A 16471-nucleotide genomic window follows, 5' to 3' on the forward strand; every position below is an offset into this window, starting at 1 on the left:
GTTTGTTTTTTTTTTGCCCCTTTTTTGGCAGGACACTTGTTTTCCTATTTTTTCCGATTTTTACTATATTCGTTATATAGTCGATATGGATTGACTTACATCAAATATTTTGTTTAAAATATAAAGCTCTAGGCTTGTGATTTAATTGATAGGTCCTTAAATCTATTATTCAGAAATATATGAGAAATCGATTACACTCTTTGCTTGCTCACTTGTAGGAGTATTATGCTTCTCTGATAACTCAGAGTAATTCCAGTGGAATTATGGAAACGTGAACTGAAACTGAATTCAAATCGGTCGCTCTCTGTCTCTTGAAAGAAAATGAAAAAAACAATTTTCGTTCCCTTCATATGCCCTAACTCAATTTTCGTTAAATTTGTTCGAATCTGAAGCAATCTGCGGAAACTTAATTTGTTGCTTAAAGTATTTAGTTGCAAGTTTTCCTTAATTGAATGAGAAGTGCCAGAAGCGTCTTCGAATTGAATTGAATTGAATTAAAATACATATAATTTTATAAACGAAAGATGAAGAAACGCAAGTGCGTGTGTGTGTGTGTGTGTGTGTGTGTGAGAGAGAGTATGTTTGGATGCGTGGCATTCCTTGATGTGCCACATACAGATGCCCTTGCGGAAAATTCATGTAAACCCTTTGAGCCATTTCGCAGGAATCGGAATCGTGTGTGGAAAACACAAATTCCAAAACAGCTGCATGTTGCGAATAAAAAGTGAAAAATAGAAAATGGGAAATGCGAAATGCGAAATGGTAAATAGAAAATGGAAAACGGGAAATGGTAAATGGCAAATGAGTGTGCGCTGTGCATCATTAAATATGCGTTACTTTTCGTTGACGTACTGCAGCACGTGCACTCGAGTGTGTGTGTTTGGGTGTGTGTGTGTGTGTCATGTCTGTGCATGTGTGTGTGTGTTTGTGGTTAATGTGTGGCTGTTGCTGTGGCTGTGGCTATGGCTGTGGTTGTGCTTGTACTTGTCGTGTGATGCCACTGGGGAGGGAGGCCCAGAACTCAAAACGTTCGCAACTGCATTGCTTGTGGATCGCCCACACGCTCCTATGTATAACGATGCCAACCTCCATATATATATATCCATATATATATATATATATATATATATATATATATATATATATATATATATATATATACACACACACACACAAACACACAGACACCCAAACACACTATCACACACACACAGGAAGGTATATAGTTGAGTGCATATGTAAGGAGAGAAGTGTGCGTAGAATAGAAAGACAAGGTCCCATCCCCAATGGGAACCAAGTTAGATGGTTGGGTGGTTAGGTGGTTAGGTGGTTTTGGGTGGTTGTTCGGTTTCCTTTCTTGGCATGCATTACTGTTTGTACTGTAAATTAGCTCGCTTAGCTCGAAAACTGTGCTCTGGATTGCATTATTTATGCGACAATTTGCTCAAATGGGTTCACCTATTGACTGCAATTACATACCTGACCCCTCGCCAATAGCTGAGACTGACCTACTTAGTGGCCTGCCTTGAGGAAAATCAATTAAATGCAACTGAAATTGATGCCGTCTAACAATTTCTACTTTCAACCTTCGCGTCAACTTCATTTTCAATTATATTCTCCATTTGCATTTCAAAAGCTGATATTCTAAAATATTTTTATTGAATTTTCGCTGAAAAATTCACTTTCCACTTTCCGAATCAATAAAGCAAACCAAATCCAAAACAATTCTATTCTACTTTTACCGTTCATGTTGTTTAGTTTCATCAAAATATACACATGTTTATATATCAATTCGATATGCAACTTATTAGCCCTGTTTGTTTCAGTCAATCTGCTGTACTAATTATTGCTGCTAATTACAATTCAATTCCAATTGATTACGTTTTGGAAATTTGTTAATTTTTTTCCCATTCCATTCAGTCTGTTTCAATTCGAGTCGAATCATAATTCCGATGCACGCCATAATTAAAAATCAAATATACTTTCAATAAAAATACCCAACGTTCAACCAACGTTATTCAATGGAGCCTTTTCAATTCGATTATAATTTCAATGGCTATCTTGTTTACTGTCAATTTATTAGATTCGTTGAGTAATGAATGGAGTAAACAATTGCAGAACGTATTTAACTTTTGATCGAATAACATTCAGTCCGTTTCAGATTTAATTTCTGCTGAACTGAATCACAATTCCAATGCACGTCATAATTAATAATCATATATGCTTGTACTTTCAATAAGAATACTCATTTAACCAATGTTAATCAATGGGGCCACTTCAATCCGATTATAATTTAAACGGCTCTTGTTTATCTTGTTTATCAATGGATAATGAATGAAGTAAACAATTACAGAATGTATTTGTCTTTTAATCGAATGACACTCAGTCAGAGTCTGCTTTGGTTTCTGCTGAGTTGAATAACAATTCCAATGCACGTGATAATTAAAAATCATATTTATTTTCAATAAGAGTACCCATTCAACCAATGTTAATAACGCATTGTTATTCAATGAGGCCATTTCAATTGGATTATTATTTCAACGGCTATCTTGTTTACTGCCAATTTATTTAAATCAATGAGTAATGAATGAAGTAAACAATTACAGAATGTGTTTGTCTTTTATTTGAACAACATTCAGTCGGTTTCTGCTTCAGTTTTTACAATATTCCATTGCACTTCTTCAATTTGAGGATAAAATGCAATTAAAAAGGCGAATTAGTGTATTCATTTATTGTTGTAATTATTTATTCAACTTTGTTGAAAATGAAATTCATTTTAGCTTGGCGTAGGTTTAAGTATTTGGTCGAACATGCAGGTAAGTGGGACTTCGTATTGCATAGCATTGTACTCGTATTGTATTGCATTGAATGTTTTGTGTGTAGCTTTGAATGCAACTAATTGGTCAGCTATAAACATTGTGTGTTCTTTGTAAATTGAATGAATGGGTAAAATATATTGAATCTATTCAATTCACAGTTGGATGCGTTTGAGTTACTGCGTGGAGAAGAGCGGCAAGATTCCTGTAAAGACGTTGGCCAAAACATTTGCATCTGGTAAAACCGAGAAGCTGGTCTACACCTGCATCAAAGATGCGGGTCTGCCCGATGATAAGAGTGGCACCATGACGAAGGAACAATTTACTTTCGATAAGTTCTATGCCCTCTACCACAAGGTGTGTCCCCGTAACGACATCGAGGAGCTGTTCACATCGATGTAAGTGTGGCGCCGTGCTTAAAGCTGGGCGAATGATTCGTTTGTGTTGACCTTTATATGACCTTTTGCAGCACCAAGGGCAAACAGGACTTCATCAGCCTGGAACAGTTTGTGCAATTCATGAACGAAAAGCAGCGCGATCCGCGCATGAATGAAATTCTATTTCCGCTCTACGAGGAGAAACGTTGCACGGAGATTATCAATGACTATGAATTGGACGAGGAGAAAAAGAAGAACGGTAGATATTATCTCTTCTCTCTCTTCCCTCTCTCTCTCCCTCACTCTCGCTCCTTTCGCAATTGCAGTGCAAATGTCTTTGGACGGCTTCAAACGTTATCTCATGTCCGATGAGAACGCGCCAGTATTTTTGGATCGCCTAGACTTCTACATGGAAATGGATCAGCCGTTGGCACATTACTATATAAATAGCTCGCATAACACCTATTTGTCGGGCCGACAGATCGGCGGCAAGAGCTCGGTGGAGATGTATCGCCAAACACTACTAGCAGGCTGTCGCTGTGTGGAGCTCGACTGTTGGAATGGAAAGGGCGAAGACGAGGAACCGATCGTTACCCACGGTCACGCCTACTGCACTGAGATCTTGTTCAAGGTAGGTAGTGCTCCACTGCGGGCTAATTAAGCTCTCAAGACTCATTACAATCCCCCCAATTGATCCGCAGGATTGCATACAAGCCATAGCGGACTGCGCCTTCGTTTCGTCCGAGTACCCGGTTATATTGTCCTTTGAGAACCATTGCAATCGTGCCCAGCAATACAAACTAGCGAAATACTGTGATGACTTCTTTGGTGAACTGCTGCTGAAGGAGCCGCTGTCCGATCATCCGGTAAGCATCCAAATCCATCATGAACACGAATGAAAGCATAATCCGTCCATTGCTGGTTCATCGCAGCTCGAACCTGGTTTGCCACTCCCACCGCCGTGCAAGTTGAAGCGCAAGATACTCATCAAGAACAAACGCATGAAGCCCGAGGTCGAGAAGGTCGAGCTGGACCTGTGGCTCAAAGGCGAGCTGAAGACCGACGATGATCCCGAGGAGGATGCCAGTGCTGGCAAGCCACCGGAAGCTGCTGCAGCCCCGGCTCCGGTCCCCGATGCTGCTGCCGCCGGCGCGGATGCGGCTGCCGAGGGCGGTGGCGGTGCTGAGGCAGAAGCTGCTGCCGCCAACTACAGCGGTTCCACAACCAATGTGCATCCATGGCTCTCATCTATGGTCAATTATGCGCAGCCCATTAAGTTCCAGGGCTTCGACAAGGCAATTGGTAAGCTACAGTATTTCACCCTATCCTCTAAGCCCTCCCCCCACCCACTTAAACGATCTCCATCTCTGCAGAGAAAAATATTGCCCACAACATGTCCTCGTTTGCGGAATCGGCGGGCATGAACTATCTGAAGCAAAGCTCCATCGACTTTGTCAATTACAACAAGCGCCAGATGTCCCGCATCTACCCGAAGGGCACACGCGCCGATTCCTCCAACTATATGCCGCAGGTCTTCTGGAATGCCGGCTGCCAGATGGTGTCGCTGAACTTCCAGACATCCGATCTACCGATGCAGCTCAACCAGGGCAAGTTCGAATATAATGGCGGTTGCGGCTATCTGCTGAAGCCCGACTTTATGCGACGCGCCGACAAGGACTTCGATCCGTTCGCCGATGCCCCCGTGGATGGTGTGATTGCGGCCCAGTGTTCGGTGAAGGTAATTGCCGGTCAATTCTTGTCGGACAAGAAGGTCGGCACCTATGTGGAGGTGGACATGTTTGGTCTACCCTCGGACACGGTCAAGAAAGAGTTCCGCACCCGTCTGGTGCCGAACAACGGCCTGAATCCGGTCTACAATGAGGACGCCTTCGTCTTCCGCAAGGTGGTGTTGCCGGATCTGGCAGTGTTGCGCTTCGGCGTCTATGAGGAGAGCGGAAAAATGATTGGGCAACGCATATTGCCGCTGGACGGTTTACAGGCGGGCTACCGCCACGTCTCGCTCCGCACAGAAGCGAACTTCCCGATGTCACTCCCCATGTTGTTTGTCAACATCGAGCTAAAGATTTATGTACCTGATGGTTTTGAGGATTTCATGGCCATGTTATCGGATCCGCGTGGCTTCGCTGGCGCGGCCAAGCAGCAAAACGAACAAATGAAGGCGCTGGGCATTGAGGAGCAGAGCGGTGGGGCCGCTCGCGATGCTGGCAAGGCCAAGGAGGAGGAGAAGAAGGAGCCTCCACTTGTCTTCGAGCCGGTGACACTGGAGTCGCTGCGCCAGGAGAAGGGTTTCCAGAAGGTGGGCAAGAAACAGATCAAGGAGCTGGACACGCTCCGCAAGAAGCACGCCAAGGAGCGTACATCGGTGCAGAAGATGCAGAACGCAGCCATCGATAAGCTGATCAAGGGAAAGAGCAAAGACGATATTCGCAACGATGCCAATATCAAGAACGCCATCAACGATCAGACCAAACAGTGGACCGACATGATTGCGCGCCATCGCAAGGAGGAGTGGGACATGTTGCGCCAGCACGTGCAGGACTCCCAGGACGCCATGAAGGCGCTCATGCTGACCGTACAGGCGGCGCAGATCAAGCAGCTCGAGGACCGTCATGCCAGGTGAAATAAGTTCATCTCTCTCTCCCTCTCTCTCTCTCTCTCTCTCTCCGACAATTCTGATGCCAACAATTTTCTCAAATGTCGCCCACAGAGATATAAAAGAACTTAATGCCAAGCAGGCCAAAACATCCGCGGATACAGCCAAGGAGGTCCAGAATGACAAGACGCTGAAAACTAAGAACGAGAAGGATCGTCGCTTGCGCGAAAAGCGTCAGAACAATGTCAAGCGTTTTATGGAGGAGAAGAAGGTGACAAGCGACGATTTTGCTATTTAACTAATAAGCCCTATTAACCTCCCTATTTTTGCACTCTCTCAACCTATTCACAGCAAATCGGCGTAAAGCAGGGACGCGCCATGGAGAAATTGAAATTGGCGCATGCTAAGCAAGTCGAGGAATTTAGTACCGACGTGCAAAAGGTACTAAACGAAATTCGGCCGCAAGCCGACACTATAACCAGTATTGAGACTGTACTTTAGACCAAAACAAACCGTTAAACGATGACCGATGACCGATATACCGTTAATATATACGTACCAACACCACCAAAACAACCACCACCACCACCAACCACCACCACCCATGAATCCAGCCAATGTCGTTACTCCGATTCGATTGTCGATTGTCAGAGTACTCGTAGCACGTATCGCTCGCTCTATATAGTGATATGATATGCGCTAGAAACACGATTTTGACTCCTTAAACGAAAATCTAACTTCGAACGTAAAACGTAGCTGCTAAATTTTAACTAACTGCTAAGATGTAACTATCATTATCAATTTCTCTATATGTGTATATTTAGAGTTTATTATATATGAATATGTATATTAATATTTATTGTTATATTGCTTCCTTCTTCTTCTTTTTTTTTTGGTTTTTTTTTTTAGTTTATCGTCTATTATTTATACGTTTGTAAATGTAATTATGTGTAGCCATAATTTTAATGTTTCTGTTTCAAGTATTATGTTTGTAAACGACTTTCTTTATCCAACGATCCAATGTTTTGTTAATTTAAATTGCTTTGGAACCTCTTCCCGTCAGTGTTAGCTGTAGATCGAATTTTGAATGAATGCAGTGAATGATTATATCTATAACCGCAAGGCACTCATTCTTCTGCAAATGAATGCATTCGCAAGCAGACGTGAATGCATGAGTCATTGAAAAATTAAGGCATTTGTTTATTTTGAATACACATAACAATGTACGAGTGTTGTAAATAGTTTATTTAAAGCGATGGAGCGTTCGAATGCTATTCAATTCATATGGATACTATGTAGTTTATTTTTGCAGATAGAAATGAATGTAAATGAGTTTAGGTATTAAAGCTTTACACAATTTCAAGAATATTGCGAAAACAGAATTCAAGCGAGAATGTGCTTGAATAAAGAATAGAATTAGAATGAGTGCACTCATTTCTTCTTACACACGCTTTTTTGTCTAGTTATGTTAAATTAGATTTCCTTTTTTATTCCAGTATATATATTATTATATTTAAATTATAGTATAAAAAATAGGAATTTATTTTCAAATCAAATAGAAATGTACGAGTGTTGTGAATAGATTATCTAAAGCGATGAAGCCTTCAAATGCTATTCAATTCCAAGGGATACTAGTTTGTTAAGGCTTTACACAATTTCAAGAATAATTCAAGGATAATTTAAAGGAGAAGAATAAGAATACGAATGAGTGCACTCATTTCTTTCAGCACACGTTTTTTTGTCTAGTTATGTTTAATTAAATTTCATTTTCTTAGTTCAAACCTTAGTCGCTTCTACTAGTATTGGTGGTTTCAATGTATTTTTGGTGCATATCAGAACATGGCCCCGAACCCAGTGACATGTGCCTATCCCGTAACTCTATCTGACACTCTCTATCTCTTCCCCCACTCAGACTGTTGCTCTCTCCCTCTCTCGCTCTCTCTGTCTCGGTGGCTCTCGCTTGTGCAGCACAGTATCGTACTATTCCCCCTACCTGCCTTCCCTAACCAATCAGTTCATCGTTTGCTGTGCGCCACGCCTAATCCTTGAATGAATCTTTATATTTGAAGAACAATACTTAACCAATACTTTTCTTGCAATTTTTCCCCCTTTATTTTTCGTATACTGTCATGCTGCAAACATTTAAAAATAATCAAAAACGATACAAAACATTAACAGCTAATGGATATGTACAAAATCGAGGAGGAGGCCTACAAAACCCAAGGAAAAACGGAATTCTATGCCTAAAGAAATGCATGAAAACTAAAACTAAACCCAAGCAGCACCCACGTTTAAAACGATAGCTAAACATAAACATAAATACATTAAATACATTACATACATATATGTAAACATATAATATATATAGATATATATATATATATATATATATATATATATATATATATATATATATATATATAGATATATATATATATATACAAATATACTTCTTTATATATTTATATATACACACACACACACATACACACATACATTTACGTACACACACAAATGTACACTTTTAAAGATGAAATGAAAATGAACGAGAAATGAATTCATTATAAACAACAAGAAAGAGAACAAGAATACGAAGAAGAAAAATTCAACTGGAATGAAAAAAGTAAACACTTGTGCTTTATATTGATTTAAGATGATGAGACGAGACGCGGGTTGAGAATATGCATGTATATAGAGTATGTATATGGTATGCGACTAGCTTTGTATTATTATAAATATGTATGTACGAGAGTATTGCGAGATTGGGGCACAGTCGTCGGGCTATGAACAAACACATACTTGTATGTACAGATACATATGTACAGACGAGTATACATAAAGAGCTGATATAGCCGGCCGGCCAGACCTACGAACGGGTTTCCTAAAAGCCAAACACACACACACACACACATATATAGTACATAGGATAAAAAGTACATATATGGTTTGCCTCAGAACAGCAACAACAACAAATTAATACTTATACGTGTTTCCAACCTTCCACCTATCAATAATTACAACAACAACAATATTAACTTAGTATTTTAATGAGTATTACGAGTATTAGCAAAGCAGAAACCAACCAACCCAGCAACCCAGACAAAAACAAAAACAAAATACTAATTATAATCTACAACAACGACAAGAAGAAGAACAGAAGAAAAAACTGACTATCCAGAAATCCCACACAAGTCTCTGAGAACATGAGAACAGAAGGTAATACGCATACCCCCGACATTATAGTACATACAAACATTCTAACTACATACATAGAAGAAGTATTAAACCAACTAAAAACTAAAAATATTGTACTACCAGTAACATGTTTGTAATTTGTTTTTTTTTTTTTTTTTTTTTGAAAACGTAATCATAATAATCATATTGAAAAGCATTTAATCGGAGAATGCAAATGAACACAAAAATAAGGAGTAAAGCCTAGAGCCCCCCCTCCCTCCCCTCCCACACAGCATTCAAAAACTTCCTCCTTATGTCGTAGAGCCCTTATAGAAACTATCAAGATAATGCCAATTACTATATACTTGTCCCAGAGAAGAAATGCAAATAACACTCTTACATACTACATACTATACATACACGTACATATACTCGTATGTATACCTGTTTACGAAGCAGAGGTTATACATACATATATACAAGTAATCGAAATAAACTTTGTAATATACATACATACATACTAAGTGTTTATAAATGTCATAATAATAATAATAGTAAGTCTTTATATATTTGAAATGAAACACCCCTACCGTGCAGTTATATATACATATATATATATATTCTATATATTTATACATACATACGTACATATGTAGTATATATGGTCGAGAAATGTAGAAACCAAAACCAAAACAAGAAATGAAAAATGAAAAATGAAAAAATTGCAAAACTTGTTGGAAAAAATGAATAACAGCAAACTTTTTGAAAGACAAACCTCTCTTAGTTTTGATATTGCAATGAAGAACTCAAAAAACGAAATAACTTAATTGAAAGTTTACAACAACAACAGCAACGTCATTAACAAGAACAACAAACAGCCAATACAAACTACAAACTACAGTAAATTAAAAGTATGGCAAAGTTTCTTTACTATGATTTAGTGCAGCTTCAGATGATTTATGTTGCATCCCAAACAAATTGTATGTGTAGTTGTTGCAGAAAACCAAAATAAAAACAAAAAGGCAAAAAACGAAAAGAAAAAACAAAAACAAAAGAAAAACAAAAAACCAAAAGTTATTCCAAAGTATGCCACAAAGCACCATTATAGTGATGCATAATCATCCACTAAATCCATTACAACATAAAAACACACACACACCTTTATTTGACTTGGAATGTGCCCTAAAAATTATTTACGATGTGCTATTATAAGGGAGAAGAGAAAACGTTTAGTTAACTAATACAAGGTAATATTAATTTAATTAAAAGTTAACTTAAACCTTAAACCTAGACGAAATTGATGAACTTTTAGAAATGTGATAAGCAAAAACATTCGATTACAAACGAATTGACATTTACGAGTACTAAGCCTTTTTCTTGTCTTTGTCTCTTTTTTTTTGAACTTAAACAGCTAGCAAGCTAGTGACGAAGGTAGAAATAACACAGTTGATTTCCAATATTTGATTGATGCACTCAACGAATCGATCGTATAAGCTTTAGCGATAAAATTGCTAACAACGTTGATGAACACTGAAACAGTATTGATCACAAATACTTTACTTTACTAACCAGATGCATTTGAGGAAAACTTTCGTCACTAGATCTTTGCAAAACACTTCACCAAACACTCATTTTGCACGCATCTTTAATTTAAAAGAATGAAGCAGATACTACGAATCTGAATTTCAATCATTCATAGCAGTTGAAGGCTTAAAAAGTAAGATAATTTGAATACACCTGCATGTGGTTTTTGGCACAATTTTGTTTGTTAGTATCATATAATCATGGGAAATACATAGCATACTTTTGTGCACTTTGAGAGCAAAAGGACAAAAACGAATACAAAAAACAACCTTGTATTGTATGTATGTAATACTTGTAATGTGCCAATCCAAACCAATCCAATTCAAGATTAACGTTAACCAAACCAAAACCCCTTAAGAACTAAAGATCAGGCACGACTTGATCCATTATAAGAATATTTATTTGTATGTATGTATACATATACATTAGATAGAGGCATAGCCTCTTAGTTGAAAGCCCCCCTCTATTAGATGATAGAAATTTCGGTTTAAATGCAAGTTTTGGGCGCAGCTCTTCCGTTCGACATTGCAGCCTCGTCAACAACTAGAGAGGAAAAACTAGGTAGGAACTTATTGCCTAAAAGTTGACGTCGCAAGACTTGTCCAATGTAATTTGTATGCTCTGTACTCCTAGAACTTCTTATGTCCATCTGTTTACGAAACAGCATTGGTATTGTATGGGGTGTGCAGGGCAGCAAGCTTTAGATGAATACTACATTTGACTTATTCATTAGATTCTATTCTTTTATTACCATTTATCGTTTTCATATGGCACATTTGGTGCATGAATCCTTAAATTGTAAAACAAAACATAAAACCTTAAACCCATACTAGGGGCCACATTGACAAATGAGTAACTCATCTGAGATGCGAAGAAATACACTCTTTAAACATATTTCTGTCATATTATATTATTAATAGAACGTAATGCATATACTATATGTATGTACAATTATTTGATTATTCATGCACGAGCAAAAACTCAAACAGAAAACTGTATAAATATTATTATGAGAACATATAAATTATATTTATGTATAGTTTAATAAAAAAAAAAAAAGAAGAACGTAATGAACAATGAATGAAAAGAAATCAACTTCTCTTCAAATGCTGCGTACGAACTTATGATTATATACTACAAGCTACTATATTTATGCTATTATGATTATTATTATTGTCGTTATCATTGTTATTATTAGCGTCGCGTTGTTTTGCAATAAATCACGCACCCATGCACTCGTTCAGTATTTATTCATTTGATGAAATCAATGATAAACATTTGCGAGTGCACTCAAACCAACCAAATGCATTCACACCCCCCCCCCCCCCCCCCGCCCCCGCCCCACTCTAATGCATTTGAAGCCACTCGAAGTCGAAATAGTCAATTGAGAAGCTGTGGCTCTTAAACTAAACACCGACCTAGCCCACTTAGTTTTGAATGGTCGTAGAGCCATCAATATCTTGAATTCCATATCCATTTAGTTTTTGCTCAGTTTTCGTGTCGTGTGTTGTGTGTTGAAGAAACAAAAAAGAAACTCCCTCGATTAAAGCAATTATTTTTGAATTACTTACTTTTAGGGCAATGGCTTGACACTATTTTGATTTTTGAGACAATGTTTTCAAATCGTATACTACTTATATCGCAAGTTTTGTTTTTTAATGCATAAGTACTAAATATTTAATTGTAAACGAGCGAAGCTACCGAAGCGTCGGTCAGCCAGTCAGATAATTTCCACACAACATCTGCACTCTTGATAGGATTTCAATCAAGACACAACAAGAACAAACATGTCAAATAATGCGTTAGTCGTGTGATGATTATCGGCCAACTGATCTGACTCTGAATTGGCCATTGTGAAACGAACTAAACCATAACTCTAGTTTAGTTTTAAAAGCGTTAAGCAACATATTTACAAACATACATGATTTGAAAAGCAATTTCTTGGGAAAACAATTTGTGAAAATATTACCTATTATAAAGCGTTATAATAAACTTACACACTTAAAGGTAAATGTAAAGGTAAAGGTCAAGGAAAGGGATGCATGATCGACGTTTAAAGTATAAACACCTTCATGCTGCACACAGCTAAACATAAGTACTCGTACATTTAATGTGAGCTAAATAGTATACATCTCGTTCGTGTGGCATGCACTTCATGTATTACTATCATGCCCAGATCGAGCAGCAACATCAGTTATACAGAGACTCACAAATATTCAAAGCAAGAACTATAAGCTGTAAAAACAGAAATACAGAACGATTCATTTTTATGTTTTGGCGAGTGTTGAAGATCATGAATATGTTGGAAATAAAGAAAAATTCTACTGAACACCCGGTTGTTTCTCTTTCGAAAAAAATAAAATGGTATATAATGTTACAATGTACGTATATTATCCATGGACGACTGTGAATCATAGTCCTAGAGGGCTGTCTCAGAAGTGCCCGACACAGCCAAGAAACCACAGAAAATTTTAAATTTGGAAATAACTATCAACCTCTTGATTGCCGCTTAATAATAATGTTTTAGCCGACTTTCCAGTTATATAACATTTCTGTTGGCTCATTTTTATTATTATGTTTTTATTATTTTTCAAATGTTTTATTCTTATTTTCGTGTACTTTTCTCATGCTTAATAAGGCATTTCATTTCAGATAACTTATTTATAAACAAAATTTGCAGAAAACTTACTTTTGTTTAAACATTTCTAAATAAAAACTGTTTTAAATAAGCGAAGCAGAGATAGCTTCCCATAAATAGATATTTTTTTGTTTTATACAAAACAATTTAATAAAATATAATAAATTTGTTCCATTGCAGAGTTCGCTTATAAAGCTAAAAGCAATTGCTATTACGAAGAATTTATTTCAAATCATTTCACATCAATTAATTCAAAATGTTTGCACGTTTTCCAACACCGACCGCACAGATGCAACCCTACGGAGTCACCTGATAGCTCGCCAAATAAAAACAACATAACAGCAGCAACACCAAAGCAGCGATCGCAAAACGCCGGCAAACTATGTATTACATTACACTGCATTTGTTGTGAAATAAGTGCATGGAGGCATTTATTATCGCTTGTTTTGTTTTCCAATACGTTCTGACCTTTAATCAGAACTTGGGGTTTTTCCAATGCACAAACAATTTGCGCACAGCACGTAACGTACGACATACGATGAAGGCGTCTTCTAGCTTTGGTCCTGAATTTCAGAAGGTTTGGCCTCAGACTTCGGCCGGCCTGCCCGCCCTCACTGATTTTGCCAAACAATTGCTGGAGGCATGCAAAGCTGTGAAGAAACCCAACACCGACGCCAAGTCGGTGGATTTATCAAAGTTAATGGAACTTTCCAAAAACTTTCCATGCAAGGTGCATACTTTCCAAGAATACACGTGTGATATCTTGAGAATAATTCAAAGCCCTATTTGCAGTTCCCCATAGACACCTGCCGTGTGATGTCGCAGCCAAAGGACCGCTGGAACAACATCCGGCACCAGGTTGCTTCTGCCTATCCCATCATCCATGAGCGCACGCTCTTCTTGTATCTTCGATTTCTGGAGCACAAACAAAAGTTTGGTGAGTAGCAACGATGGCAGTTAATGCATACGAGTATGTATGTATAGAATAATTTTATCTCGACAGGCACCGCCCAGGAGTTGCTGGTCTTCAAAAATATGAGCCTGGTGGATTTCGTGCAACGGCTGCTGAGTAAGCGCTGCGTGAGCTTTATGAGCAGCAATGACGCATTCGAATTGCTGGATGGCAGCCGTGGGAGCGACGGATTTGAGAATATAGGAACCCCTACTGAGAAGCCGCCGTTGGTGATTCAGAACGTTCTGAGCTACGACGAAATCAAGCTGTCAGCGCTGCTTTATGTTTCCTCGCACTCTGAATTCATCAACAATGGCAGTCGTAATAATGTCGGGGCAGTTGTTCTGGACAAGTCCACAATTGAAAGGGAGGGCGTTATTATGGGACTAATTGGAGGACGTTTCGAGCGACCCAACGTAATGGAGTGGCAGGACATTATGATAACACCCGAGCAGAATGTACGCGCAACTGGCTATGGAGCTTCGAATAGAAGAACACGCGCTGATGATTATCGCAGCATCTGGCGCGAATTCTATGAAGAACCACAGGACTTTTGCTTCGACCAAGTGGTGGTTGACAATCGACGCTTCTCCCACACTCAAAAAGATTTTATATTCGACAATGTTGTGATGAAAAAGCGATACGCCATCACCTTCGATACGCTGCTCCTAGAGTGTGAGGCACGTGCTGTGGCGGCTGGTAAGCCAGCCTATGTTCACATCGTTGGCTACGGCCTGGGAGTGTGGAAAGAGACCGAACAGCAGACGAATATCTTTCTCGAAACATTCGAGGAACGCCTGCGCGTCCTTGCCAAACGACTGAGCCACATAGGTAGTGTGCACTTCTCGTGGTTTCATTTGTCCAAATGGGGAGGACTGGAGGACCAAACGCTTATACCGACGACGACGCATCCAAACGGTGGCATCTTGGTGCGTTTCTCCAATCGGAACCCAGCCGACAAGTTGCCGGAAAATATGTTGCCTATAGTCACGTACGCTTGGGATGCCAACGCATTGCCGGGCAATGAGTTCTGGATAGTAAGTCAATGTTGTTTATTGACTGCTGCCTTCAGTCATTATCCTCTTACCCTTCACATTTTCAGGGCTCGCTCTCCGGCAGTGGAGATCCGGCGGCCGCTTGCAGCACACTCATCACTGAGCTGCACAATCCCCACATCAATCTGAACTATACAAGCGGCGCTAATCTACATATTGCCTCGTTGGAGCACGGAGTAATGCACATTGCAGAGTACGCCAAACTAGTGGCCTGACTTTACTTACTCCCACTATATATGTATACCAAATGTTATTCCTACATATAAATATTCCTTTACATATTTAATTGTAAATATACTAAATTAATGAACATTTTTTTGAACGCCGCTTTGGTCGGCCTGGGCCTGGCAACTTATGTCGTATATTCAGACACCAGGCGAGCATAAGTAAGCAGTAAGTAAACAAGCTAGCTGGGATTTAAATTATGAATATAAACAAAACAAAAAGTAAACTTAAAATGTAAACAAAAACGATCTATACGGTGCTTTGCGAATGTAAACAAAATGGACTTCTCCTATTGGTTGCATGCCAAATGTAAACAAAGCGATCCAAACGGTGCATCCCGAAATGTAAACAAAAATCAGCTGCTTAGTGTTAAATAAACTAGCATTGCACCTGCCTACTCCTCATTTATGTTCACCTGGTAGATGGGGTTGGTTTTATGTCGTTATGGGGCCCGCTCAACTTGGAATTTAATTTGTTCGATCTTTGTATGAATTTACATGCATTGCGTGTATTCATACACCAGGCGAACATAAACGATCAGCAAGTAAACAAGCCGGCTGGGATATAAATTCTGAATGTAAACAAAACAAAAAGTAAACAAGCTGGCGCCCTCTTATTGGTGCACTTAAAATGTAAACAAAAGCGATCTTTGCGGTGCATTGCGAATGGTAAACAAAAATCAGCTGCTTAACATGACATAAACAATCAATGCATTTGCCTACTCCTCATTTATGTTCACCTGGTCGAAAAGAGTGGCTTAAAAGTTGTTAAAGGCCGCAGGCATCTTGGTGAGTCTTCGTTTTTTTGGTTTTCATACTAAAAATCGATGCAGTCGTCTATGCATACACCAGGCGAGCATAAACGATCAGCAAGTAAACAAGCGGGCTGGAAAGTAAATTGTGAATGTAAGCAAAACAAGAAGTAAACAAAAGCGATATTTGCGGTGCTTTGAGAAACGTAAACAAAATGCACTTCTCCTATTGGTTGCTCTTAAATGTAAACAAAAGTCATTCTAACGGTGAATTGCGGAATGTCA

General features: G+C 38.8%; 2 protein-coding genes across 4 annotated transcripts in view; both read left to right on the forward strand.

Annotated features, from left to right (window-relative positions):
* The window catches only part of LOC115629464 (1-phosphatidylinositol 4,5-bisphosphate phosphodiesterase), an 80306-nt gene extending 72152 nt beyond the window's left edge, over positions 1-8154 (forward strand). For all 3 annotated transcript variants that reach the window (XM_030525934.1, XM_030525932.1, XM_030525933.1), the window contains exons 7-15: positions 2978-3214; positions 3286-3452; positions 3520-3824; positions 3895-4059; positions 4126-4495; positions 4567-5830; positions 5922-6078; positions 6159-6248; positions 7986-8154. In XM_030525934.1, the coding sequence (XP_030381794.1) occupies positions 2978-3214; positions 3286-3452; positions 3520-3824; positions 3895-4059; positions 4126-4495; positions 4567-5830; positions 5922-6078; positions 6159-6248; positions 7986-8054 (2824 nt within the window). In that variant the 3' untranslated portion in view covers positions 8055-8154. The remainder of the gene's footprint in view (positions 1-2977; positions 3215-3285; positions 3453-3519; positions 3825-3894; positions 4060-4125; positions 4496-4566; positions 5831-5921; positions 6079-6158; positions 6249-7985) is intronic.
* Positions 8155-13529: 5375 nt separating this feature from the next.
* Positions 13530-15520, forward strand: LOC115629494. The gene is made up of 4 exons (XM_030525969.1): positions 13530-13933; positions 13996-14140; positions 14207-15192; positions 15258-15520. The coding sequence occupies exons 1-4, from the start codon at positions 13625-13627 to the stop codon at positions 15423-15425; spliced, it is 1608 nt and encodes a 535-aa protein (XP_030381829.1). The 5' UTR covers positions 13530-13624; the 3' UTR covers positions 15426-15520.
* Positions 15521-16471: the final 951 nt, after the last annotated feature.

The sequence above is a fragment of the Scaptodrosophila lebanonensis genome, unplaced genomic scaffold (genome assembly GCF_003285725.1).
Source record: "Scaptodrosophila lebanonensis strain 11010-0011.00,11010-0021.00 unplaced genomic scaffold, SlebRS2 tig00000155-arrow-arrow-pilon, whole genome shotgun sequence".
Taxonomy (NCBI): domain Eukaryota; kingdom Metazoa; phylum Arthropoda; class Insecta; order Diptera; family Drosophilidae; genus Scaptodrosophila; species Scaptodrosophila lebanonensis.